Here is a 27,384-nt window from a genome sequence, read left to right on the forward strand (position 1 = left end):
TTGTCATTTAAACATTATTTAATAAGATTTGTTTCTTTCTGCTTTAAATTCAAGTAAAACAATACAATCCCACAAAGTACATTGTATATAGTTTTGTATTTAAATAACAGTCGAGGTTACAAAACAATCCTGTTATTACCTTCCTTTACTGTCCCCTTTAAAAAATAAATTTAAAAAAGAACTGTTTGTGTATCAGTGAGAACAGGAACACTTAAAATAAAGCCCAGCACCCCTTTGAAGATATCAATGACTTGTGATGCCGAGTGGCTCCCAGCGATCTCTTGTGGACAGACAAAGCAATGGCACACACAAGCCCCACAACTACAATACTGCTCCTGTAATACAGATTTAAAACCCTGTGAAACACAAATAAGCAGACCTGTGCACTTGTAGCTGTCAGATCAGCTGCAGGAAAATGTGTTTTACTCATTTAAAATGTTATGATGGGGGAAATAATACGAAAGAGAAAATCGATTCTGAGTAACTCTGACACACTCATCTCGGTCCGGTCCAGTCAGGTTAAGATTTTGACAAAGGTTTTTCTCACCTGTGAGTGAAGTCACACAGACAGACAGAGGGACGGGTATACTGAGAGGTGGACAGAAAAACTGACAGAGACTGACAGACAGCAGCCTACAGGAGACCCCCTGCAGCACCAATACCAGCTGACATTTTTAAAGTGATTCCAGTCACACTGATGAGGGTATAAACACGCGTCAGGCAGTGAAACCCCAAGAGCCACAGATTGCAAACACATTAGCAACCAGTTAAAAGATACAGAAACCTCACGGCTTATTTTTGGGCCTGGAGGGACATTTAATTGATCCACTTCATTGCTGTTAATTAGAAAGTCACAGTTCTGTATTTTAATTCTAACTGCATACAAATAAATAATTGAAACCAGATGCTGGTGGTAGAATGTGACCAAGCAGCAGGAATTCTGGCATTAAAGTGAAAAAAAAAGAAAAAAAGATACAAGTTTGTCTGTTAAACAATTGAAGTGCAGTCGTCCTGTAAGTGTGGCCTTGGGTTTGAGGTAAACACTGCCCTCTAGAGGCGACTGAGGGAAGCGACGCTGCTGCTATTGATGTGGTAAGATCAGTGTGTTCAGTGCAGCTGCCCCAGTTATATTCACTGCAACCTCCAACCCAGATTAATTCAGTCTCCCTGTCCCCCAGCTTCATACACACACTGTCCCTCTGTCCCCCAGCTTCATACACACACTGTCCCTCTGTCCCCCTGCTTCACACACACACTGTCCCTCTGTCCCCCAGCTTCACACTGTCCCCTTGTCCCCCCTGATTCACCCACACGGTCCCTCTGTCCCCCTACTTCACACACATTGTCCCTCTGTCCCCCAGCTTCATACACACACACTGTCCCTCTGTCCCCCTGCTTCACACACACACTGTCCCTCTGTCCCCCAGCTTCACACTGTCCCCTTGTCCCCCCTGATTCACCCACACGGTCCCTCTGTCCCCCTACTTCACACACATTGTCCCTCTGTTCCCCAGCTTCACACACAAGCTGTCCCTCTGTGCCCTCTGCTCCTTCACTGTGCTGAAGAGACTACAGTACAGCCCCTGCAGGACTCTACACTGTGTACTGGACAGCTCTCCTTCTCTCCCAATCCTTCCCTCCCTCCCTCCCTGTCCTAGTCCCTTACATGTTTTGCTTCACCTCCCACTCCCCCCCTTCCCTTCCCTCTTTCCCAGTCCCTGTGGAATTCTTTATAACCATACCCCCCCTCTATTCCCAAGCACTATGAACATCACCCAGCACCGCTCCCCTCCCCCTCTCCATCCCTCAGAGCCCCTACACAGTACCCTGTACCTCTGTTCCCCCTCTCCCCTAGTTCCCCTCCCAGTTTACTATACCCCATCCCTGTAGACTACCCCCTGCCCCCTGCCCCTATGCACCCCCCACCACACTCCTTTTCCCTCCTCCTCGTCTCTGTGTGCTATAGCTCAGAGCGGGAGCGGGAGATGCGTGGCCCCTTCCTGATCTCTTTCCTCTTCTCTTCTTTCCTCCGTCGCTTCTCCTCCTCCCTCAGCACCTTCTGGAACGCCTCTGCTGTGTGCAGCACCTGGGGGCAGAAAGAGAGAATGAGAGAGTGAGCGAGAGAGGGAGAGGCATGGAGAGAGTGGAAAGGAGGTGGAGAAAAAGGGGTAAAGGGTGGACAGAAGGATAGAAAGAGAGATTAGGGATGTTTATCTGTCTATCTCCACACCCTGGCACACACTATTGTGGGAGCGTTTTCTCTTCACAGCAGTTCAGACCAGCCTGTTCACTGTGAGCGTCTCTCCAGCTCTGGGCTCTCAGCTGATCTCATAAAAGGACCTGCGTTACTGCGCTGATGATGATGATGGCTGTGATGAAGAGTGTTTACTCACGTCATCTCTCTCGGTGCGGTAGGGGTTGATGAAGTCGGCAGATTTCTCTGTGATGCCCAACTCCTGCGCCATCTGAGAGGCGAAAGAATGAGAGAGAAGACGGGTTTAGAAACACAGCAGCTAATTAAAAAGGCAATTTTCCCCAGCCTCCGTCCAGTCTCCCCAGTCTGACCAGTGTGAGGACGTGTTGGTGCGCCCCCCCGGTGAAGACGCCGGTCTGGTTGCAGAAGCTCAGGCCCCAGCGCAGCAGCAGGCTCCACTGCGCGTTGCTGTCATAGTAGTGATGCACGATGCGCGGGAACCGCAGCGCCACGTCACCGAAGAAAGCCGTGTTCTCCACCACATGGGAGTACGCTGGAGAGAGAGGGGGAGAGAGTGAGAGGGGAATGGTTAATACAGATATGCTGACCACAGCATTGCACTGAGAGAGAGGGAGGGATAGAGAGCTGTGTGTGTGGGGGGTTGGTGTCTGACCTTCCTTGAGCTTGTCATCCAGGGGGAAGGGGTCGTCCGGCTGCAGGTTGGCGGCGACGAGGACGGCCCGGGAGTCCTCCAGCACCTGCAGCACAGCAGCCATGTACACTCAGCACAGCACACACACACATATACATACAACCCGCCCCCCCCGTCTTTATTACACACCTAGAGAGCAGGGAGCCTGTACAGTGTGAGTAAAGTGTACATAGTGTGCAGTGTGTAAGTAAAGTGTACAGTGAGTGTGAACAGTGTTACTGTATAAATAGTGTACAGCGTGTATTTAGTGTACAGTGCATGAGTGTACCTTGAACAGGCCCTTGAGCATGATGACATATTGTGTCTGTAAAGTGTTACGGTGTATAGTGTACAGCGTGTATATATTGTAGTGTTAGTGTGTATATGGTGTACAGTGTGCATATAGTGTAGTGTTAGTGTGTAGTGTACAGCATGTATATAGTGTACAGTGTTAGTGTGTATATATAGTGTACAGCGTGTATACAGTGTGTATATAGTGTACAGTGTTAGTGTGTATATGGTGTACAGTGTGCATATAGTGTAGTGTAGTGTTAGTGTGTAGTGTACAGCATGTATATAGTGTACAGTGTTAGTGTGTATATATAGTGTACAGCGTGTATACAGTGTGTATATAGTGTACAGTATATATAGTGTAGTGTTAGTGTGTATATAGTGTAGTGTAGTGTATATAGTGTACAGCGTGTATATAGTGTACAGTGTTAGTGTGTATATATAGTGTACAGCATGTATACAGTGTGTATATAGTGTACAGTATATATAGTGTAGTGTTAGTGTGTATATAGTGTACAGCGTGTATATAGTGTACAGTGTTAGTGTGTATATATATAGTGTACAGCGTGTATACAGTGTGTATATAGTGTACAGTATATATATTGTAGTGTTAGTGTGTATATAGTGTAGTGTAGTGTATATAGTGTACAGCGTGTATATAGTGTAGTGTTAGTGTGTATATATAGTGTACAGCATGTATACAGTGTGTATATAGTGTACAGTATATATAGTGTAGTGTTAGTGTGTATATAGTGTAGTGTAGTGTATATAGTGTACAGCGTGTATATAGTGTACAGTGTTAGTGTGTATATAGTGTACAGCATGTATACAGTGTGTATATAGTGTACAGTATATATAGTGTAGTGTTAGTGTGTATATAGTGTAGTGTAGTGTATATAGTGTACAGCGTGTATATAGTGTACAGTGTTAGTGTGTATATATAGTGTACAGCATGTATACAGTGTGTATATAGTGTACAGTATATAGTGTAGTGTTAGTGTGTATATAGTGTAGTGTAGTGTATATAGTGTACAGCGTGTATATAGTGTACAGTGTGTATATAGTGTACAGCATGTATACAGTGTGTATATAGTGTACAGTATATATAGTGTAGTGTTAGTGTGTATATAGTGTACAGTGTTAGTGTGTATATAGTGTACAGTGTGCATATAGTGTACAGTGTTAGTGTGTATATATAGTGTACAGCGTGTATACAGTGTGTATATAGTGTACAGTATATATAGTGTAGTGTTAGTGTGTATATAGTGTAGTGTTAGTGTGTATATAGTGTACAGTGTTAGTGTGTATATAGTGTACAGCATGTATACAGTGTGTATATAGTGTACAGTATATATAGTGTAGTGTTAGTGTGTATATAGTGTACAGCGTGTATATAGTGTACAGTGTTAGTGTGTATATAGTGTACAGCATGTATACAGTGTGTATATAGTGTACAGTATATATAGTGTAGTGTTAGTGTGTATATAGTGTAGTGTATATAGTGTACAGCGTGTATATAGTGTACAGTGTTAGTGTGTATATAGTGTACAGCATGTATACAGTGTGTATATAGTGTACAGTATATATAGTGTAGTGTTAGTGTGTATATAGTGTAGTGTAGTGTATATAGTGTACAGCGTGTATATAGTGTACAGTATTAGTGTGTATATAGTGTACAGCATGTATACAGTGTGTATATAGTGTACAGTATATATAGTGTAGTGTTAGTGTGTATATAGTGTAGTGTATATAGTGTACAGCGTGTATATAGTGTACAGTGTTAGTGTGTATATAGTGTACAGCATGTATACTGCGTGTATATAGTCTACAGTATATATAGTGTAGTGTTAGTGTGTATATAGTGTAGGGTAGTGTGTATATAGTGTACAGCGTGTATATAGTGTACAGTGTTAGTGTGTATATAGTGTACAGCATGTATACAGCGTGTATATAGTGTACAGTATATATAGTGTAGTGTTAGTGTGTATATAGTGTAGGGTAGTGTATATAGTGTACAGCGTGTATATAGTGTACAGTGTTAGTGTGTATATAGTGTACAGCATGTATACAGCGTGTATATAGTGTACAGTATATATAGTGTAGTGTTAGTGTGTATATAGTGCACAGCGTGTATACAGTGTGTATATAGTGTACAGTATATATAGAGTAGTGTTAGTGTGTATATAGTGTACAGTGTCTATTGTACAGTGTTAGTGTGTATATAGTGTACAGTGTCTGTAAAGTGTTAGTGTGTATATAGTGTACAGTGTGTGGACAGTGAGTATATAATGTACAGTATTAGTGTATATAGTGTAGTGTTTGTAAAGTATTACAGCGAGTATTTAGTGTACAGTGTTAGTGTGTACCGTGTGTAGTGTACAGTGTTAGTGTATATAGTGTAGTGTTACAGTATGTGTACAGTGTGTATTTAGTGTACAGTGAGTATATAGTGTACAGTATGAGTGTGTATATAGTGTAGTGTCTGTAAAGTGTTACAGTGGGTATTTAGTGTACAGTGTGTGTACAGTGTTAGTGTGTACCATGTAGTGTACAGTGTTAGTGTATATAGTGTAGTGTTACAGTATGTGTACAGTGTGAATTTAGTGTACAGTGTTAGTGTGTATATAGCGTACAGTGTGTATTTAATGTACAGTGTGTGTAGTGTTAGTGTGTACTGTGCGTACTGTTAGTGTGTATAGTGTACAGTGTTAGTGTGTGTACAGTATTTAGTGGTGTGTGCACAGTGTGTATTGTACAGTGTTAGTGTATATAGTGTACAGTGTGTGTACAGTGTTAGTGTGTACCATGTAGTGTACAGTGTTAGTGTATATAGTGTAGTGTTACAGTATGTGTACAGTGTGAATTTAGTGTACAGTGTTAGTGTGTATATAGCGTACAGTGTGTATTTAATGTACAGTGTGTGTAGTGTTAGTGTGTACTGTGCGTACTGTTAGTGTGTATAGTGTACAGTGTTAGTGTGTGTACAGTATTTAGTGGTGTGTGCACAGTGTGTATTGTACAGTGTTAGTGTATATAGTGTACAGTGTGTTCAGTGTACAGTGTGCGTACAGGGAGTATATAGTGTACAGTATGAGTATGTACATAGTGTACAGTGTCTGTAAAGTGTTAGTGTGTATTTAGTGTAGTGTGTATATAGTGTACAGTGTGTTCAGTGTACAGTGTGCGTACAGGGAGTATAGTGTACAGTATGAGTATGTACATAGTGTACAGTGTCTGTAAAGTGTTAGTGTGTATTTAGTGTAGTGTGTATTGTACAGTGTTAGTGTGTATATAGTGTACAGTGTGTATTTAATGTACAGTGAGTATACCTTGAACAGGCCCTTGAGCATGATGTCAATTATCTTGTACTGCTGGTTGATGTCGTTCAGCTCCACCAGGTTCTTCAGCGCCGTCAGCTGGTCCTTCCGCTTCGTCTCGAACAGACGCTTATCTGATAGGCTGGGGTAAGGACAACACTGACACACACACACATATTGTACACTCCGTCAGTGTGTCAGTCTATCAGTGCATAAGTAAGTGGTCAGTCTAATATACAGTATTACAGTGCATCAGTGTGTCAGTCTGTTAGTCAGTCAATATATAACAATGGATTCAGTGTAACAGTGTGTCAGTCAGTGTTGCAGTGCATCAGTCGATCAGTCAGTGTAGCAGTCTGTCAGTGTAGCGGGTGTATCAGGCAGGCAGGCAGGTCCAGCAGGATACAGATCTCCAGGTTGGAGTCGTGTCTGTGTGGGTCTGAGGAGAGCGACGGCCCCGCCAGGCCCAGCAGCACGGCGCACACACACAGCACGGCCATCAGGGGGCGCCACAGAGCTCACGAGAACACTGACACATCGACAGAGATCAAACAAAAAACATGAACTTCACTGGGAACACTGGTCAGCATTGTGCACTTCAATATCGCAGTAGTCTCAGCCCTGGATGTGTATCATATCAAATCATGTTAGATTATAATAGCATGATACATTGTATTAATTATATCATACAGTGTCAGATATACTAGATCCTACAGCTATTGGTAAAGCCAGGTTGTATATTAGATTGTGCTATGGGAGCCCTAACATAGAAATATATGAACTCAAAGCAGTGGGAAGATAACAGATGTCTCTCAGGCGGAGACTCGCAGTTACTGAGCCAGGGACAGCCCGGCTGGGGGCAACATGCACAGCACTGCAATACCCAGACAGCCTGGCCGGCCATAGCGGGGTGTGTGACAGATGCCCAGCTGTGTCCAGCGGCTCCAATACCTGATCACTCACCCGACACGACTTGGGACTTGACTTCCCAACACCCCACATTCGCTCACAAGTCGTATTCATGTATTACTATTATTCATGATCTGGCCCTTTACTTTTAATACATCAATGTGAGATCAATCAGAAAAAAACAACCACCGCGTCCAGCGCTGGAGCAGCCCGCACGCAATGCAGGCGCAGGCAGCCCTGCGGGTTTGATCGCATCTCGGTGGAGCTCTGACACCGGAGCAGCCCCCCTCTCCCCCTCTCCCCCTCAGCGCAGTCCCCGGGGATCCCGCGGCTCGGTGCCGTGGCTGTGGGCATCGTGCACAAGGTGCACAGGCACACCTGCTGCGCTAACCCTGATCAACAGGACTCCACATATAATCCGGGTAATAATGTGTACCAGACGCTCGCAGTTCTGCCACGGTCTGCCCATTGCGCTGCCCTGCACGCTGTCATGCAATGGATGCTGCTGTAATGCGGTGCGCGTCCGGGAGCGACGCACAGCCCATCGGACACCTGTGTGTCACAGCAGCGGACCGGCCACTCACCTTAACAGACACTCAATACCGAACAGCAGAGCTGAACACCGCCAACATCCACCTCCAGCGAGGCACGACGTCACTGTGCCGCACGCTGTGTTATAACGCCTGAGCGCGGTATTAAATGGGTATTTCGGGTGTTAATCCCCGTGCTGCGCCGCAGACGGAAGGACAGCTCACTCGCGGAGCGGTGACGCGGCGGACAGCACACGGGGAGCCGGTGCGCAACCAAATGCGTCCCCAGGAAACAATCTCTTTCAGTGCCAAATCTGATACCTTAGATCTCCAACTAGAATGATGAATGCGCAAGCGAATAAACTCTTCTATTGATTTGTATTGCAACAAACACCTTCCAATAGTAATACATATCTGTACTCTGTTGTGGGGCAGCTGGTTATCTTAGAACAAATGAGAGTTATTATTGTATTTAAAGAACAATACAAGAAAATCCAGCTCATTAATGGGGCAACTCATAAAATGTCTGTCAGTGTATCAGTCAGTCAGTGTGTAAGTCTGTCAGTCAATTATATTTGATTCCACTGGTCGCTGTAACTGAGTGTCCAACGGCCTCTACAGTTCTCTTCAGTGTCCACCAATCTTCATCTCAAAGTCAGATGGACAGACAGACACTCCCCCAACACAGCTGTCAGAGAGGGCTAAGGAAATACAGGGGGATGATGTTGCTGCATTGATGAAGACACACAGACAGGCAGACAGAGTGGAGACAGTAAGACAGACAGTGACAGACTGGAGACAGTAAGACAGTGACAGACTGGAGACAGTAAGACAGACAGTGACAGTGTGGATACAGTAAGCTCCAGTGCTGGGTCTCAGGGAGGGGGCGGCTCTGCAGTCTCTCCTGCAGGCTCTGGGCTGCCTGCCTCTCTTTCACACTGGGAGGCTGATGGGCTCCAGAGCTCTGCAGCTGGACACACATACAGTTACACACTCACTCTCTCACACACACATTGTTACTATTATATACAATACCAGTCAAAAGTTTTAGAACACCTCCATTTTCCAGTTTTTATTGAAATTTACGCATTTTAATGTCTCAATGTACTAATTTAAAGCATAGCACAAATAAACAATTGGAGATAAAAACGAAATCATTGAATCGTTGTGTTTAACAAAATGTAACCCCTTAAACTGACAAATCCCTCTAGTACCCTTAAAAGGGCACCAAACCCTCTGATGTGAAACCAAAACCAAAACTTGGTAACCAAAACTTTTTTTAACCTCTGGCAGTTTACTGATTACATTTGTACCATTTCAGGTTATTCACTGGACTTTAAGTTCAATAAAAACTGGGAAAATGGGGGTATTCTAAAACTTTTGGCTTTTCAGACACGAACTACACAGATACACACACACACACACACACACACACACACACACGCTCTCACTGTCATCACAGTGTCCACATCTCGCCCTGCTCAGTGCCCAGAGCTGTACCTGTACCAGGAGGACAGTGAGAGCCCGTGCAGTACCCTCTCCCAGCTCCCTGACGTCCCTCCTCTCTGCCGCCTGCAGCACCTGGGCCAGATCAGGCTCCCAGACCACGGTCCTGCTGCCATACCGTACCAGCTGGGGCAGGGGAAGAAATACACATGTAATGCAAAATAAATAGTGCAGGAGGGACAGCTCTTATTGAAGACTAGCGAGGACACAGGGAGCGCAGGAGGGACAGCTCGTATTGAAGAGGCACAGGGAGTCACCAGTGTGAGCAGCGTCAGCAGGGCGGGGTGCAGCAGGCTGTCGTCCCCGGGGCTCTGCAGGGTGTAGAGCAGGAACCGCGTCCAGGGCTGGGACACTGTGTGCAGGGCTGGGGGGAGAGGAACACACACAGACATCCTTCAGTGCAAACTTATCAGGCAGTATAGTGTTCATGTAGCGTGTGTGTGGTGTGTATGTAGTGTGTGTGTAGTGTGTGTGTGCAGTGTGTATAGTGTGTGTGTGTGTAGTGTGTGTGTGTATTGTGTGTAGTGTGTGTAGTATGTGTGTCACCTGTGGGGGGGCTCTTCCGGTGCAGGAAGCCCAGCAGGGAGGCCAGGCAGCTCACAGCAGCACCGAGCAACAGCTCCTGCCTCTGAGAGAGAGAGAGAGAGGGAGGGAGGGGGAGAGAGAGTACCTTAATGTGTATATTATCACATTTTACCAAACAGTACAGTATATTATACAGTACTATAGTGCAGTGCAGTATAGTATAGTATAGCATAGTATAGTATAGTATCTTTAATAGATCAGTAAAGGACACCTGTTGCTACTTTGTAGAAAGCTGACGGTGTGAGCTTTGATGTAACCTGCGCCGGCCTGGGGTCCGAGCCCCCTGTGTGGAGTGACTGACCTGCAGCAGCAGGCCGTGCAGGGCGGTGAGGAGACGGCGCCCCCTGTGGGAGCCCAGGGGGAGCAGCGCGGCCTCCGTCCTGCCCAGGACCCGCTGAGCGCTTGGGGACGGCGGGGGGGACAGCAGGGGGGACCGCAGGTCCTGGTCCAGCAGCGTGTGCAAGAGCCGGAGACAAGAGGCTGCAGAGACGCAGGGGGACAGACAGTGGACACGGGCCTGCAGCTCTGAGGACAGAGCGCTGTGTAGTGCAGGCCTCCAGTGAGCATGAGATGAGCAGGAGAACCCGTGGTGAAGCACAGAGAGGCCAGTAGTGTAGTACAGTTATAGTACAGTACAGTATAGTATAGTGTAGACCAGTGCAGTACTTTAAAGTGTGATGTAGTATAGTGTACTTTAGTATAGTATATAGAATAGCATGGTATACTATTGTAAAGTGTATTGCACTATAGCACAGTACAGTGTAGTATATTGTCATGTATAGTAGTATAGCACAGTACAGTGTAGTATAGTGTCATGTATAGTAGTATAGCACAGTACAGTGTAGTATAGTGTCATGTATTGTAGTATAGCACAGTACAGTGTAGTATAGTGTCATGTATTGTAGTATAGCGCAGTACAGTATAGCACAGTATGATCTGATTAACGATGCAGATCATATTCCTGCTCATACCCAGAAGCAGGTTGTCTGTCTGCTGTTTCCTGAAGCTGAGCAGATGGAGAGGCTTGTCCAGACTGAGAGAGATACTCCTGTGCACCTGGGAGAGAGGGGGTGGGGAACAATGATTTCAGTCACAGTGAGCCAGGCCACAGACACAGTGAAGAGGACACACTGAGTCAGGCCACAGACACAGTGAAGTGGACACACTGAGTCAGGCCACAGACACAGTGAAGAGGACACACTGAGCCAGGCCAGAGACACAGTGAAGAGGACACACTGAGCCAGGCCACAAAGACAGTGAAGAGGACACACTGAGCCAGGCCACAGACACAGTGAAGAGGACACACTGAGCCAGGACACAGACACAGTGAAGAGGACACACTGAGCCAGGCCAGAGACACAGTGAAGAGGACACACTGAGTCAGGCCACAGACACAGTGAAGAGGACACACTGAGCCAGGCCAGAGACACAGTGAAGAGGACACACTGAGCCAGGCCAGAGACACAGTGAAGAGGACACACTGAGCCAGGCCAGAGACACAGTGAAGAGGACACACTGAGCCAGGCCAGAGACACAGTGAAGAGGACACACTGAGCCAGGCCAGAGACACAGTGAAGAGGACACACTGAGCCAGGCCAGAGACACAGTGAAGAGGACACTGAGCCAGGCCAGAGACACAGTGAAGAGGACACTGAGCCAGGCCAGAGACACAGTGAAGAGGACACTGAGCCAGGCCACAGACACCAGTGTGGTGCACAGGCTGGAGAGGACAGTACCTGGGCAGAGTGGCGGCGCTGCAGCTTGAGCAGGGAGGCCAGCAGCAGCCAGGCACAGCACAGCTGGGTGGAGGGAGAGCAGAGCGGGGCTGGGGGGTGGGAGGAGAGCGGGGCCAGAGGACAGGGGCGGGCAGCAGGGGGCAGCTCCAGCACGGCCTGCAGCAGCAGCATCAGAGCCGTGTTGCACAGAAGCATGGACACGGCTGGAGAGAGGGAGAGATTGCAGCTGACCAAGGCAAGTTATGACAAAAGGACATGTGTCTGTGTATCTGTGTGCATCTCTCTGAGTATCTCTGTGTAGTGTCTCTCTCTCAGCTGTGTGTGTGTGACCTGTGTGTGTGTCAGTCACCTCTGTTGGCGCAATGCTGAGTGTGTGTGTGTGTATTTGTATGTCACCTCTGTTGGCGCAGGGCTCAGGGGACAGAGCCAGGCTGCAGTACAGGTAGTTGAGCGCAGGCTGCAGGGCCTCAGAGTGGGATGGCTTCAGCCTGACAGCCAGGTTAGCCACTGCACACAGAGCAGCACGGAGCTGTGAGACACCACTCTCCACAACACAACAACAACAGTACTAACAGCAGTATGAGGTGCTGAGTGCCGTGGCGCTGTGAGCCGCTCACCGTGGTACAGCAGTCTGAAGTCAGTGTCGTCCATCTCTCTCTCCGCAGAGCCACTGCTCTGGACCACACACAGCAGCTGCAGCACCAGGGGCAGGGCACTGAGCGCTGAGAGAGAGAAGGAAAGGTAGAGGGAGAAAGAGATGTTAATACAGATGTATGACTGGACACCACCATATGTTAACACTGCCCTGAGAGACAGACACCAAATGACACAGAGAGAGACGGTGTAACAGAGAAACAGTTTGACAGTGAGAAACAAAGGAGGAAGTGAAACAGTTAAATGGCAAAAATTGAAGTTTCTTGGAAAACGAACAAGATGTGGCAAATGTTCTAAATGAGTATTTCACAGAGGTTTTTACTAAAGAAAAAACAGATGACATGCCACAAGTTAACAATCAATCCAGTCAAACCCTAAGAGAGATCAGGATAAATGAGGAGGAGGTACTAAAGGGACTAGCAGAATTAAAAACCAACAAATCACCTGGGCCAGATGGGATATTTCCAACAGTACTTAAAGAAATGAGGGAAATTATTTATAGGCTGCTAACTCAAATATTCCAAATGACACTTAGAACAGGGGATGTGCCAACTGACTGGAAGACAGCAAATGTCATTCCAATCCACAAGAAAGGGGACAAAACTGAGCCAGGAAATTACAGACCAATCAGTCTCACATGCATTACTTGTAAAATGTATGAAAAAATTATTAGACAGAAAATAGAGGAGCATCTTAATGAAAACCATATTCTTGGAGATAGTCAACATGGGTTTAGACGAGGCAGATCATGTCTGATCATGTCAGGGACTTTGAATAGCCGATATTCAGGGGTGGGCCGACACCTGGCAGATGTAATTCAATGTGGTATTATATGCAGGTAATACAAATGTCCACTATAATTACACTATGGGAGGAATATAACTTTCTATATATATCTACAGTGGCTCTCAAAAGTATTCACCCCCCTTGGACTTTTCCACATGTCATTGTGTAACAACAGGATTTAATCAGGAGTAAGGTCAAAGTGAGAAATATAATCTGCAAATTTTTCTAAATGGGGTGAATACTTTTGAGAGCCATTGTATATACAGAATAAAATAGGCATTCAAGACAGAAAACAGGAGACACTTCTTTACACAGAGAGTAGTCACAATCTGGAACAAACTCCCCAGTGATGTGGTTGAAGCTGAAAATTTGGGAACATTTGAAAATAGACTGGATAGGATCCTTGGATCACTTAGTTACACCAAATGAGCACAATGGCCTCCTCTCATCTGTAAACTTTCTTATGTTCTTATGTAACAGTCTGACAGAGAGACAGACAGAGAGAGCTCATTGTCTTGTGTTTGTGTGCTCAATTGTGATGACAGCCAACCTATTGTCACACACACTATGACAGTATAAGGACACAGAGACAGTGCAGCAGCTCCTGTGTGGGGTCAGAGGTCAGAGGTCAGAGCTACCTCCCAGGCTCTGAGTCTCCTTCTCAATGGCGAAACGCTGCAGAATCTGGAGCAGCTGGGGTCGCAGGAGGTCAGAGGTCACGGGGTTGCAGCGGTCGTGACCCTGCAGGTAGGCCCGCAGCACCAGCAGTGCATTGTGGGCCAGCTGAGCCTCTCCGGTACAGAGGACACCCTGGAAACAGACAGGAGACAGGAAGCAGACAGCAGGAAGCAGCACACATCAGCCACAGAGACAAGCCGGATATAATGTGTTCTCTAAAGCGCTCCGTCTCAATTTTCTCACTCTTTCTCTCTCTCATCCCTTTCTTCCATCCCTCTCTCACTGTCACCTCATTCCTTCTCTTCTCATCCCCTCGGCCCCCCTGTCCACTTCTCTTACCTTGCCTATCTACTCTCAACACACACATGCTCTCCTCCTTTCTCCCTCTCCTCTTTTTCCCCTCCCTCTCTCCTTCTCCTTCGCTCTGTCCCTCTCCCTCCCTCCCTCCCTCCCTCCCTCTCACCAGCACAGTGAGCACTGCAGTGGGGCTGCTGTCCAGCACAGAGAGCAGCGCTGTCACACGGGGGCCGTGTTGCTGCTGCTGCTGCTGCGGTTCTGGCTGCCGTGGCGGTTTTGTCTCGGTGGGGTCCGGTTCGGCCTTGGGCGGCCCAGTTCTGGTGGCAGGTTCGGGGAGGCGGGCCAGCCAGCACTCCAGGAATGGCAGCCCGAAGCGGTCACTCAGCTCTGGGTACAGGAACAGGAAGTGCAGGACGGCGGGGTGGGGGGAGAACAGGGAGACAATGGGAGACACAGACAGGGCCTGGCAGACTCTGTGCACTGGAGCCTGTGGGGGGGCAAGAGACACACAATCACACATGAACCAATCAGAATGAATCAATCAGCCCCAGCCCCCCCACACTGTGCCCTGCACCCTGAACAAATATGACTGCGTAGCGCAGGGCAGTGCAGTAGTAGTGCAGTAGTAGTGCAGTAGCAGTGCAGGACAGGTACCCGGTCCAGGTGGGGGCTCCGGTCCTGGCTGACTGCCAGCAGGTAGAGAGCAGCCCTGAGCACGCCTGTGGGGGGGCGGTCTCCCTGCTCCTGCACTGAGCACAGCAGTGACACCACTGCCTGGAACAGAGCCGGCCCCGGGACTAGCCTGCAGAGAGAGAGGGAGAGGGAGGGATATTTACAAATGTACTGAATTACAGTATAATACAATGAGATAAACTGACACTGTGTGTGTTCAGTGTGCACTGTATAATGTACAGTGTGCAGTATTCAGTGTGGTGTGCACTGTTGTGTAGTGTGCACTGTATAATGTGTAGTGTAAGTACTCAGTGTACAGTGTGCAGTGTGTGTACAGTGTGTGTGCAGTATTCAGTGTACAGTGTGCAGTGTGTGTGCAGTATTCAGTGTACAGTGTGCAGTATTCAGTGTACAGTGTGCAGTGTGTGTGCAGTATTCAGTGTACAGTGCGCAGTATTCAGTGTACAGTGTGTGTGCAGTATTCAGTGTACAGTGTGCAGTATGTGTGCAGTATTCAGTGTAGTGTGCAGTGTGTGCAGTATTCAGTGTACAGTGTGCAGTGTGTGTGCAGTATTAAGTGTACAGTGTGCAGTGTGTGTGCAGTATTCAGTGTACAGTGTGCAGTATTCAGTGTACAGTGTGTGTGCAGTATTCAGTGTACAGTGCGCAGTGTGTGCAGTATTCAGTGTACAGTGCGCACTATTCAGTGTACAGTGTGCAGTGTGTGCAGTATTCAGTGTGCAGTGTGTGTGCAGTATTCAGTGTACAGTGTACAGTGTACAGTGCACAGTATTCAGTGTACAGTGTGCAGTGTGTGTGCAGTATTCAGTGTACAGTGTGCAGTGTGTGCAGTATTCAGTGTACAGTGTGTGTGCAGTATTCAGTGTACAGTGCGCAGTGTGTGCAGTATTCAGCGTACAGTGCGCAGTGTGTGCAGTATTCAGTGTACAGTGCGCAGTAGCCTGACCTGTCATGGTGCTGATGAGACAAGCACAGCAGCGTGATCAGGCTGTACTGAGTGGCCCTCAGCCCTCCCTGCCCGGGGGTGGGCTCCTCTCCCAGCAGGGCCGGCCACTCGGACAGCCGGGCGCTCAGACCAGGAACACCGGCCCTCAACACACTGCACACGTCAGCAAGGTCTGCAGAGACACACACACACACACACACACACTGACTTGCTGTCCACACACACTCCCTCACTGTAGACACACAGCTCCTCACACTGACTGTGAGACTGACTGAGGTACTGGTATATAGAGCTGTGTTCAGTGTAACCCCCCTCACCGTGTTGAGTGGCCTCTGCAGTGTCCAGGGTGTCCAGCAGACACAGACTCATCCTCTGCAGGAACTCAGAGCAGGTAGCATTCAGGAGGGGATTCCTGGACTCACACAGAGAGCAGAGACACAGTGTTCATAACACACAGAGAGCAGAGGGACACAGTAGCCCAGTTTCCATAACACAGAGAGCAGAGGGACTCAGTAGCCCAGTGTCCATAACACACAGAGAGCAGAGGGACACAGTAGCCCAGTGTCCATAACACACAGACAACAGACAGACACAGTACCACAGTGTCCATAACACACAGAGAGCACAGACAAAGTAAAAGTGTCCATAACACACAGAGAGCAGAGAGACACAGTGTCCATAACACACAGAGATAACAGAGACACAGTACCATACAGTGTCCACTAACACACTGAAACACAAAGAGACACACTAACACTGACACACAGAGAATACTACTGGTGACACCCCCAGTGTCCAGTTCCCACAGTTTCCACACCCAGAGGGAATGGGCTCCAGTCAGTCAGGTGGGTGAGCAACACAATCGAGAGACCCAGAGCAGCTGTCAGACTGTCTCTTCCACAGACATACTGTCTTTCAGATGAATGTGATGCTGTGTCATGAATCTGTACTTGAGTATTGTCTTTCAGTTTGATGAAACACACTGATTCAGCCCCACAAGAGAAAAAACTACTGATTCCACTGTATGGTAATGCAGTCATTGGACCAGCAGGGGGGCTAAAGATGTGTACATATTATAATTTTTTACCCAGGGTCAAAAACATAAATGTTGTAAATGAGTTCATATGGAATTATTCTCCCATTAAATGAGCTAGATTGAGTGCAGTGATCACTGTTTTAATGTATTTTAATGAGGAGATCTATGATTTTCAGATTTTCAACTTCAAGGCTTGTTATGAAATCTAGCTGTAGGTGTTAAATCCTATGACACAAATAATGTAGTTGTTATGACAAATAAATAAAACAAGTTTGATCTATAAACATACACACATTAAATTAAGCTTTCAAGATAAACATTACAATTAATCCAGTGACAATATATATATATATATTAATTTCACATTGAGTAACTTACAGCTGCAGTACACATAAAACTACCCACACAAGCACACGTGCACACGCACGCACACACACACAGACACACACACACACACAGACACACAGACACACACATACACACACAGCCACACACACACAACACACACAGACACAGACACACACACACACACAGACACACACACAGACACACACACACACACACACAGACACAGACACACACACACACACACACGCACGCACACACGCACGCACACACGCACACAGACACACACACACTGTGTACCCACCTCTCCCCAGCACAGAAGGCAGACTTCAGCTCCAGAGTCAGCCTGTAGAAGCAGGACGAGGCTGCGGATCAAATCCAGACGGGCAGTCAGAGTCGTAGGAGCAGCTCTGGAGCCTCCAGTCTCTCTCACTGCGCCTCATCAGCCTCCCAACATCATCACACAACTCTCAGCCTCTCTCTCACACACCCTCAGCAGCCCTGTGTCAGGCAGCCCAGCCCCACTCACCCAGTTTGGTGGAGAACTGGGGCATCATACTGGGAGTCAGGGTGTACTGACAGCTCAGGATGGCGTAGAAGACCTGCAGCACGGCTGGGCTGAGCCCTCTCTCACACAGCTTCTGCAAAACACACAGACCTCCTTCAGTCCTTAATTGGTTAATTGGACCCATCATGATATACAAACACCTCTGAAGCAGTGTAACCCCCCGGTGTGGTGAGGGTTTACAGAAGCCTCCTGCGCATATAGGCGATTTATATGTTCATGATATATATGATGAGGTTTAATTTCTACTATATATTCAAACTAAACTAGACTCACAGACTACAATTTATTTGAACCCCGTGTAAATATCCCTGTGTATTTTAAATACACAAATATAAGGATCTCATTCTGGTGTATGCAAACTATAAGCACCACACATTTCCACCACAGATTAATACTATGGGTTTGTGCTGAAAGGGTAACCGGGGCTACAGTCGTCACATGACACACTTCTCAACTGCATTACAGCACACTGTAAAATACAACGACTGTAGTGTGAAGTGTGGGTGTGAAGCAGGACGTCACCCGATACAGCGCAGAGCCTTTCATAGTCAGTGTTACAGGAAGAGAGCCTCTGTGGAGCTTCAGTGCAGTTAAAGTTGCCCAGGCACAGATGTGCAGTGCTGAGAGCAGGGCTGGGGGGCAGTGCTGAGAGCAGGGCTGGGGTGCAGTGCTGAGAGCTGCGGAGCTGCGGCGCTGCGCTCACCGTGACCGTGGGGATGCAGACCGAGTCACAGATGTGCAGCAGGCCCAGGCTGAAGGAGGCCAGGCTCTCCTCGCCCGGCCGGTCCGGGGCCGTGAAGGCGTTGTCCTGCAGACCGGGCTCACTGGCACACTGGGCCGCCAGCCTAGGGACACGCACACGGGCATACGGATTCATTCAGCAGTTCAATTGGGGTTATTTTTCGGATTGGGATGGTTCAAGAAAAATGCCACAATAAAATGAGAATGTGACCGGCTCAGTTTTATTAAAGGCTAGAACTGACATGGAAGAGAATGGTTTTCAGTAATGCAGTAAAACGTTGCACTGAAATTAAGCTTGGTGATCAGATTAGTTTGAGGTTCAGGGTCAGGGGCCACAGTGAGCGCATGTTGAGGTTTATGTTTCTACTGAGCCGACTGGAGTGGCTGTGGATCTCTACAGGCCGGGCCTGACATTGTGGTGGCCAGTGTGGTTCTGTGCTGCGCTGTATGCACACTGTGTAGCGCCATGCTGTACCTGCAGGCTGTGTGGAGTGTGACCAGGGCCTGGAGCAGAAACCTCCCCCCTCTGGAGGCCTGGCTGCTGGGCTCTGCCTCCTAGGACATAGAGGCGCAACATCAGGATGTCACATTACTACAGACAGTGACAAGCTTCCACAAGCAATGATATGTAAGAATAATAAATACAGCTGCCAGCAGCAGTGTAGGGGCCACACATATCTGTATGGATATGGCACATGGTAATGCTAGGTTAAACATAAAAATAATAACTGATGTGTGATTTATGATGAGTCTAAATATAATATGTAAAGTGGCAGTAGGTGTAATTTGATTTGCATAGAGGTTTCAGAGAAGATGCTTGAATACTGTGTAATGAATCCAATATGGCCACCAGACCATAGAGCTCCATCGTGAGTTTCTGTTCAGTGGTTTTCATTTTATGCTCATTTGTAAAACAAATGCAGAAAAGGTGCCACTGTAGGTCAGTTGCAGCGGATCCTGTACCAAAAAGATTTAGAGGGAGAGAAGATTGTTACATTTAACAAAAATAAACTTTTTTTTCCCACTGTAAATATATCTGTGTCTAATGTGTGTCTAATCCTGGTGTGTGAAGGTGTCTCTTACTGTATAAGGGGTCATGTAGCACAGTTTGTGTAGCTCAGCTTCGCAGGCCTCTCACCCACACAGCTCCAGATGGCATGTCTTATACAATGAGAGACACCGGTCACTGATAGTGCAGTAGCAGCAGTGGAGAGAGACACTCACGGCTCTGCGTTGTGCTCCTGCAGTCACTAGGGGCAGATCCTTACACCTGTCCATCGCCGCCTCCAACACACCCTGCAGAGCCCTGTACTGCACCGGGCTGGACAGGTGATTCAGCCTGGGGTCAGAGAGAGAGACAGAGTGAGACAGAGGGACAGAGAGAATGAGACAAGACAGAGAGGGGCACAGACCGAGACAGAAAAAAAGACAGAAACACGGAGAGACAGAGATAGATGAAGGAACAGAGAGACTGGGAGAGTAAAAGAAAGAAACACAGCAAGAGAGAGAGAGACAGTGAGATGCATCGAGACAGAGAGAAAAAGGGAGACAGACAGAGACAGGAACAGAGACAGATACTTACAAAACTTCAGAGTCTTCAGGAAAAAATGAAGATTATGAGGAAGCAAAGCAGAGCAAAGGGAAGGAGATGCGCTCAGGATCACACTCGGGACACAGGGCCGCCGGTCTGGCACACCCACCTGAGCAGAGCCGAGGCAGCGCAGGCCGCCTGGGTCGCCACCTGCAGGCAGGGAATGCTGAGGCCCAGCTGCACCGCCTCTGCCACCTCCCTGAAGCCACTGGCACTGGAGAACAGCTGGATACCCACCGGCTGCCTGGGGGAGAGTTGGGCTGTCATCAGTGCAGTGACACAGAGAGAGAGAGAGAGAGAGAGAGAGAGAGAGAGAGAGAGAGAGGGGAGGGATACAGAACGAGAGAGAGAGACTGTTGCCTGTGTCACACAGAGAGAGAGGGAGGGAGGGATACAAAACGAGAGAGTCACACAGACTGCCCCCCCACCTGTGCAGGACCTCAGTGAGCAGCTGCAGCCCCTGTCTCTGCACCTCCTGGTTACTGCGCCTCAGAGCCTCCTTCACACTGCGCACCAGGGACTCCAGCCCTGACCCAGCAATCATCACCATCACAAGCACAATCACAATAACAATAATAATAATGGTTTCTGAGCCTCAGAGCCTCCTGCACACCAGGGACTTATAATTATTGCATTAATAATAATAATAATAATAATAATAATGATAATGATAATAATAATAATAATAATAGTAATAGTAATAATAATAATTAGTAATAATGAATAATAATACTAAATATTAATAATTAATAATAATATTTAGTAACATTAATAGTAATAATAGTAATAATTAGTAAGTGCTGTGTAGAAAAGTGACAATATCTTGATTTTGTGGAGACCACAATTTAACAGCTGCTGCTACTACTACACTACTACTACTATCAGTACTACACGGGTGGTGAGCGGAGGTGCAGTCTGACCGTAGACCGCGTGGCACTTGGTGAAGAACAGCGTCTCCTGGGTCAGTAGCAGCAGACAGGAGTACACTGAGCACAGCAGCATCTCACTGGCACAGCACACCCGCTCAAACAGGAACTCTACAGAGATACAGCACACTGACACACTGAGCACAGCACACTGACACACTGACACACTGAGCACAGCACACTGACACACTGACACACTGAGCACAGCATACTGACACACTGAGCACAGCAGCATCTCACTGGCACAGCACTCCCACTCAAACAGGAACTCTACAGAGATACAGCACACTGACACACTGACACACTGAGCACAGCACACTGACACACTGACACACTGACACACTGAGCACAGCACACTGACACACTGACACACTGAGCACAGCACACTGACACACTGAGCACAGCAGCATCTCACTGGCACAGCACACCCGCTCAAACAGGAACTCTACAGAGATACAGCACACTGACACACTGAGCACAGCACACTGACACACTGAGCATAGCATACTGACACACTGACACACAGAGCGACAGACATGCAGCACCTCACTGACACTGTGTGCCAGTGTCTCTGTCTCACCGGGTATGTCTGCCTGTATGAGCTGGGTGCCGTACTGGCTGGGCGAGTGCTGCAGTATGGCCACCATGCACTGAGAGCTGGCCATCTGCAGAGACTCGTCCCCACTGAGCAACAGCTGCAGGACACACATATGGACAGAGATAGGAAGACAGTCAAATGGACAAACACAAAAACAAAGACAGATGCACGAAGACATGTAGACAAACATGAGCAGTATTTCATAATAATTCCCAATAATAACAATAATAGTAATGATGATGAGGAGGAGGAGGAGGAGTGCCAACAGCGGTACCTTCTTCAGGGCGAGGGGCAGGGAGCAGCCGGGCAGCGTGAGCTCGGTGCTGCAGTCGTGGTCGGACTCGGCGCAGAGCTCGGGGCTCATCAGCACAGACACAGCCTCACTGCAGCGCAGCAACTGCCTCAGAAACCCTGACACAGCACAGTACAACACAGCAGAGTACAGCACAGTACAGTACAACACAGCAGAGTACAGCACAGTACAGTACAACAGAGCACAGCACAGTATAGTACAACATAGCATAGCACAGCACAACACAACACAACACAGCAGAGTACAACACAGTACAACATGGTACATACAGCCCAGTCCCGCCTAGCTCTCCTCCTCCCTCACCCAGGCAGTTGAGGAGCAGTTGTGCGCTGTGTCCGTGGGACAGTGTGGAGAGCAGCAGCCGGCAGAGTCTGTGTGTGAGGGGGGGGGGCAGCCTGGCCACGGCGGGGGGGCAGCTCCACAGCCGGCACAGCACATACACCACAGCCCCCTTCAGGGCCTCGTCTGGGAAGAGCAGCCCCGCGCACACACGCTCAAGCAGGGACCCTACAACACAACACAACACTGACACACATCCTTGCACACGGGCACTCCAGCAGGGAAACTACAACACAGCACTGACACTTATCCTCGCACACGTGCTCCAGCAGGGACCCTGAAGCACAACACAACACAACATTGACACAGATCCTCGCACACGCGCTCCAGCAGGGAAATTACAACACAACACAACACTGGCACACTGCACAACACTGACACACAGCCCTGCACATACACACTCCAGCAGGGACCCTACACCACAACACAATACTGATGTATTGCACTGACACACAACACAGACACACACTAACTCCTTTATTCTACTTAACACTAGATATCGATGAAACAGTTCACGCACACTGACTGAAAACACACAGCACTATGACATCCTGGCTGCGCTGCCCCTGCTGGACACTGCTGCCCTCAGTGCTCTGGTCACTCAGCAAAACCAAGGGGGTTTGGCCCACTGCCAGCACAGGGAGCTTTTAAAAGAGACTGATAATAAAGCTGTTGAGGGTTTATTATTTTAGCACACATTGTTCCAGAGGAGCAGCCGTCCTGCCCCGCTGTAATCTGTCCCAGCACTGGGCCGTGTGTACAACTCTGTGCATTCCCTCAGCAGGGCCTTGTGATGCGACAGCAGCACAACACTTTAACTCCAAACACGCCACTGTGTCACACACACACACACACACACACACATACCGTTTATATATACACACAAATGTACACTCAGACACTCAGTAACGCATATACAAATGCACAACCACACAATAGTCCTCACTCACTCTCACACATGCACACTCACTCTCAAATACAATCTTTTGAGCTCAACAAACAAACACCCTCCCTCACAAACACACTTACTCTCACAATCACACACACTCTCTCACAGACTCTCACTCTCTCTCTCACACACACACACACACACACACATGCATACTCACTTTCATATACTTTCACAATCTCACTCACTCTCTCTCACACACACACACACCCTCCCTCACAAACACACTTACTCACTCTCACAATCACACACACTCTCTCACACATACACACACTCTCTCACACACACACATGCACACTCATTTTCATATACACTTTCACAATCTCACTCACTCTCTCTCACACACACACACACACTCTCTCACACACTCCTGCACATGGCTCTGGCTGAGGACGCCTGACTTCCTGCTCCAGGTTTAATTCCCCTGGGAACAGGGCTGAGATCCCAGTGCTGAGGCCCCCTGCGCTGCTGTAACCCCCACTGTGGGCAGCTAATACTGTAATCCACCGCACACGGGACCCTCCCTGCAGCTTAATAAGAGAGAGAGGGAGGAGGAGAGGGAGAGAGAGGGGGATGGGAAGAGAGAGGGAGAAGGAGAAAGAGAGAGAGACAGAGAGGGAGAGAGGAAGACAGGGAGAGAGAGGTGGGGAGGCCAGGGCTCAGGGACCTGTGAGGTGGGTGGAGAGGCCCTGCAGACTCACTCCTTCAAATCATTAATTAATTCATTCATTCATTAATCCATCCATCCATCCATTCATCTACACGGCACTCTTTCAGTAAGCCTTCCGCAGCTCTGGGTAAAAGTGCATAGAAATGGCCGCCCTGAGCTGCACACTCACCGTGATGAGCGACCAGCATCTCAGAAAGCATCTCGGCCACCGTCGGCACCGTGTCCAGCAGCCTCCCCAGCAGGATGAAGGAGGGCAGGCAGCTTCTCAGACTGGCCTGACTGCACAGCTATATGGAGCACAACGCAAACAAAATAAAAACAACACAAACACACAGGTACTCAATACACACAGACAGACACAGAGGACAGGGCCGCAGAGTCACTGGACAGTGTGTCTTCTGAAGCAGCTGCACTCTGTATAAAGATATCAAACACGCACAAGTCTTTACCTAGATGCCCAACTTCAAACCACTGTCGAAGACCCACAATGTGACCAGTTCATTACTTTTCATTGCATTACAGTTTAATGACTTTATAATTTCTCCAGACCACTGTTTTCTCCCCATAGCCTCATTTGATTTTCTTTCAAGATTTTAAATTTTCCTGACTGACAAACAAAGGCAGTCTGGCTTTTCTCTGTGAGTTTCTTGACAATTTTCCCCAGAGTGCTAAATAGTCCTGCTATGTCTCAGGGTGTTGTCCCTAGGCCACACTGACCCCTGGTCCACACTGACCCCTGCTGAGCCACACTGACCCCTAGTCCACACTGACCCCTGGTCGACACTGACCCCTGGGCCGTAGGGCTCCCTCACCTGCCTCTCATTCTCCTTCAGAAGGTACTGCAGGAACTCATCATTCTTCAGCTCCAACACCAGCTGCAGCAGCACTGCAACATACACACAGACACGTGCACACACACAAGCACATATATACAAACACACAGACACAGAGAGATACACAGAAACAGCCACAGCCACACACACCCACAGTGCGATATGAGTATTATATGTTTATTGTTTATTAATCTTTCAGCATTATTAGAGGTTGTTAAAAACAGTTATATATGTGATGCACTGCAGCGTAATACCATGTGTCACAGGAAGCCATGCCGTTTTTCCCTACCTTGAATCGCCTGCTCCAGCGTGGCCGTGTCCTCCACCGTGTGCAACATGCCTGGACAGAACGACAGAGGCCCAGCTGTTAACAGCAGCTCTGTGTTGAACTGGCCACCCACAGCCCGGTCTGTGTGGACATAAAGAGTCGCCTCTGCCTGCCTGTCAGCCTGTCCCTCTGTCTGTGTTTGTCTCTCTGTCTCTCAGTCTTTCCGCCTGCCTGCCCGTCTGCCTGTGTCTCATTGTGTATCTGCCTGTGTCTCAGTGTGTATCTGTCTGTGTCTCACTGTCTCTCTGTCTGTGTCACAGTGTGTCTGTCTGTGTCTCAGTGTCTGTCTGTCTGTGTCTCGGTGTCTGTCTGTCTGTCTGTCTGATTCTGTGGGTGTGTGGGCGTGTGGGTGTGTGTGCATTTCATACCAAGCAGGGTGCCAGTGAAGTGCAGACACACCCTCTGGTCCTGCAGCAGCAACTGGGCAGTGACAGAGGGAAAGTGCTCAGTGACGCGGCGCAGACAGCAGAGGGCATGTCTCTTCCTCAACACCTGCACACAGAGCACAGACTGAGACACACACAGAGCACAGACTCACACACACACACAGCACAGAGACTCAGACACACACAGACGCACATTCTTTGTATCCATATGAACACTACTGTGTAATATGTAGCAGTGCATGTTGCAAGTACAGCATTGCCGACGCTCATTGATTACACTGCACTCCTTCAAACCTTGTGAGTCTCTTCCTCCTACACTATCACAGTATTATTATTACAGTACTATTATATTCATATTGCTGTCACTAACATTACATTTTTCACAGTAAAGTATCTACATTTTGGGCAGCTTTTTTCTACATTTCGCAGGTGTTAATGTAATGTGTATTTTGAATGAATTCCAAATTATACATATTAAAAAAAGGAATGTGGCAGAAACACTCTCCGTTGTTGTTTTCACTAATGTTGCTAAAAGTCTTGCATCCATGAATCTCAGATGCTGTGCAGCCTCTGACTAATGTCCCCCCTGATCTGCTCAGAGAGATGTCTGTGAACACAAGACTCCACTGGTCTGCTTCTGCACAGAAACTCAGGGTGTGACTAAACTGTGTACCAGCCCTACCTCACGCTCTAGTTTAGCAAGTCTGTACACTCTTCGCAAGTTTCTTCATCAGGGCTGCTGATTTAATACAATTACAGGTACATAGTTTCAATACAAAAACATTTACACGAAAGAATGGGAGAGTGGGTCTATTTCTGTACAGGTAGTGGAGAGTGGCAACACCACACATATTGAATTACTTTGGCTTTGTCACAATACACACTGGGCTGGTTTGGGGCTAGATTTGTATTGATTGTGGGCTACAGTGCATTTTGATTTCTGGCAACACTGTCCCTTACACTTAATTGTCGGTTTTAAAATGGCTCCACTTGTGAACTGGCTTTACACTGGTAGGGCAGTCTGCTCTGGTAATGAATGCTGTGATTAATGCACACTTCAGTGCAATGAGGAAACAGGCTGTCAGTCTGAACGTGTTTCCTGGGCGGATGGCGGCTCTCGGAGGATGCGCGTTGCGCGCAGGTTCTGCTATCGTGACGACAACACCCGGAAGTGCGTGTGCGTCTCCGTCACACTCGGCAGCGACGGGACAGGAGGTTTAAAACCAAACGACGGCGCCTTCGGGCTTATGTTACGAGCTTTTATAATAATGACACGTATTATTTCAACTAATTCAAAAGTCAGAGATCCTTGTATATTATGTGATTAAATATAGTATAGGCAGGTCAGCGTTCCAATTCTACCAAAGCATTACAATTATAGAAAGCAATTACCACAATCATACAAATAACTCTAATCATGATTATTTTAATATATGCTGCGGTTTTATGTGGAAGTTGCCCAGTTCTCTCTCTCTCTCTCTCTCTCTCTCTCACCGACACCTCGCTGTCCTCCAGGATCTCGATGACGCACGCCACGCACAGGACCGGGCCGAGCCGAGCCGAGCCGAGCCGATCCGAGCCGAGCCGAACCGCCCAGCGCTGGTCGTGCCGGTAGTGCGTCTTGTCGTAGAGCAGCTCTGCGTCCGCCATCATTGCCTGAGGTCACATCACCCGCTGTTACACAGTGATTACGCATATTCTCCCCATTATGTGTTTTATTACATTACAGTACAGCGAGATGGCTTAGTAAAACATTGTTCGTTACCGATATTCTGTAATACTAGTCGGTATACATGCTGATATAGAGAGCAAGTGAGAAGCTCAGGGAAGTTATTGGTTCAGTTACGATGTAGCCTGACTTTATATTTATGTACAATAGTTACAGTACCTTTGTAAATGTGTGTAATATTTGGAAACTGGTTTACCCGCTACTTCCTTGATTATTACT

General features: G+C 47.9%; 2 protein-coding genes across 2 annotated transcripts; both read right to left on the reverse strand.

Annotated features, from left to right (window-relative positions):
- On the reverse strand, window positions 1-8,181 carry ccdc134 (coiled-coil domain containing 134). Its single transcript, XM_066707318.1, has 7 exons — window positions 7,987-8,181; window positions 6,900-7,022; window positions 6,506-6,627; window positions 2,868-2,952; window positions 2,566-2,747; window positions 2,394-2,465; window positions 1-2,086 (listed from the first exon to the last, which is right to left on the reverse strand). The coding sequence occupies exons 2-7, from the start codon at window positions 6,991-6,993 to the stop codon at window positions 1,961-1,963; spliced, it is 681 nt and encodes a 226-aa protein (XP_066563415.1). The 5' UTR covers window positions 6,994-7,022; window positions 7,987-8,181; the 3' UTR covers window positions 1-1,960.
- On the reverse strand, window positions 7,707-27,139 carry mei1 (meiotic double-stranded break formation protein 1). Its single transcript, XM_066707641.1, has 33 exons — window positions 26,874-27,139; window positions 25,419-25,542; window positions 25,012-25,062; window positions 24,702-24,775; window positions 24,059-24,176; window positions 22,515-22,547; window positions 22,214-22,438; window positions 21,893-22,029; window positions 21,601-21,715; window positions 21,015-21,131; window positions 20,523-20,622; window positions 20,204-20,338; window positions 19,722-19,842; window positions 18,979-19,058; window positions 18,466-18,607; window positions 17,724-17,835; window positions 17,499-17,559; window positions 16,523-16,543; window positions 16,150-16,225; window positions 15,814-16,016; window positions 14,829-14,976; window positions 14,341-14,661; window positions 13,838-14,009; window positions 12,377-12,481; window positions 12,156-12,266; window positions 11,760-11,962; window positions 10,995-11,079; window positions 10,325-10,503; window positions 9,985-10,066; window positions 9,696-9,802; window positions 9,433-9,564; window positions 8,787-8,902; window positions 7,707-7,746 (listed from the first exon to the last, which is right to left on the reverse strand). The coding sequence occupies exons 1-33, from the start codon at window positions 27,087-27,089 to the stop codon at window positions 7,707-7,709; spliced, it is 4,062 nt and encodes a 1,353-aa protein (XP_066563738.1). The 5' UTR covers window positions 27,090-27,139.
- Window positions 27,140-27,384: the final 245 nt, after the last annotated feature.

This window comes from Amia ocellicauda, chromosome 6 (assembly GCF_036373705.1).
Source record: "Amia ocellicauda isolate fAmiCal2 chromosome 6, fAmiCal2.hap1, whole genome shotgun sequence".
Taxonomy (NCBI): Eukaryota; Metazoa; Chordata; class Actinopteri; order Amiiformes; family Amiidae; genus Amia; species Amia ocellicauda.

Coding starts and splice junctions, on each gene's coding strand:
- ccdc134 (XM_066707318.1), bottom strand. CDS start 6,993: ATGGCCGTGCTGTGTGTGTGCGCCGTGCTGCTGGGCCTGGCGGGGCCG. Junction 2,953..6,505: donor TGCTCAAGGGCCTGTTCAAG/GTATACTCACTG, acceptor GCTGTGCTGCAG/GTGCTGGAGGACTCCCGGGC. Junction 2,748..2,867: donor GGATGACAAGCTCAAGGAAG/GTCAGACACCAA, acceptor CTCTCTCTCCAG/CGTACTCCCATGTGGTGGAG.
- mei1 (XM_066707641.1), bottom strand. CDS start 27,089: ATGATGGCGGACGCAGAGCTGCTCTACGACAAGACGCACTACCGGCAC. Junction 22,548..24,058: donor GATGCTGGTCGCTCATCACG/GTGAGTGTGCAG, acceptor GTTGTGCTTCAG/GGTCCCTGCTGGAGCACGTG. Junction 17,560..17,723: donor CCAGTTCTCCACCAAACTGG/GTGAGTGGGGCT, acceptor TTTGATCCGCAG/CCTCGTCCTGCTTCTACAGG.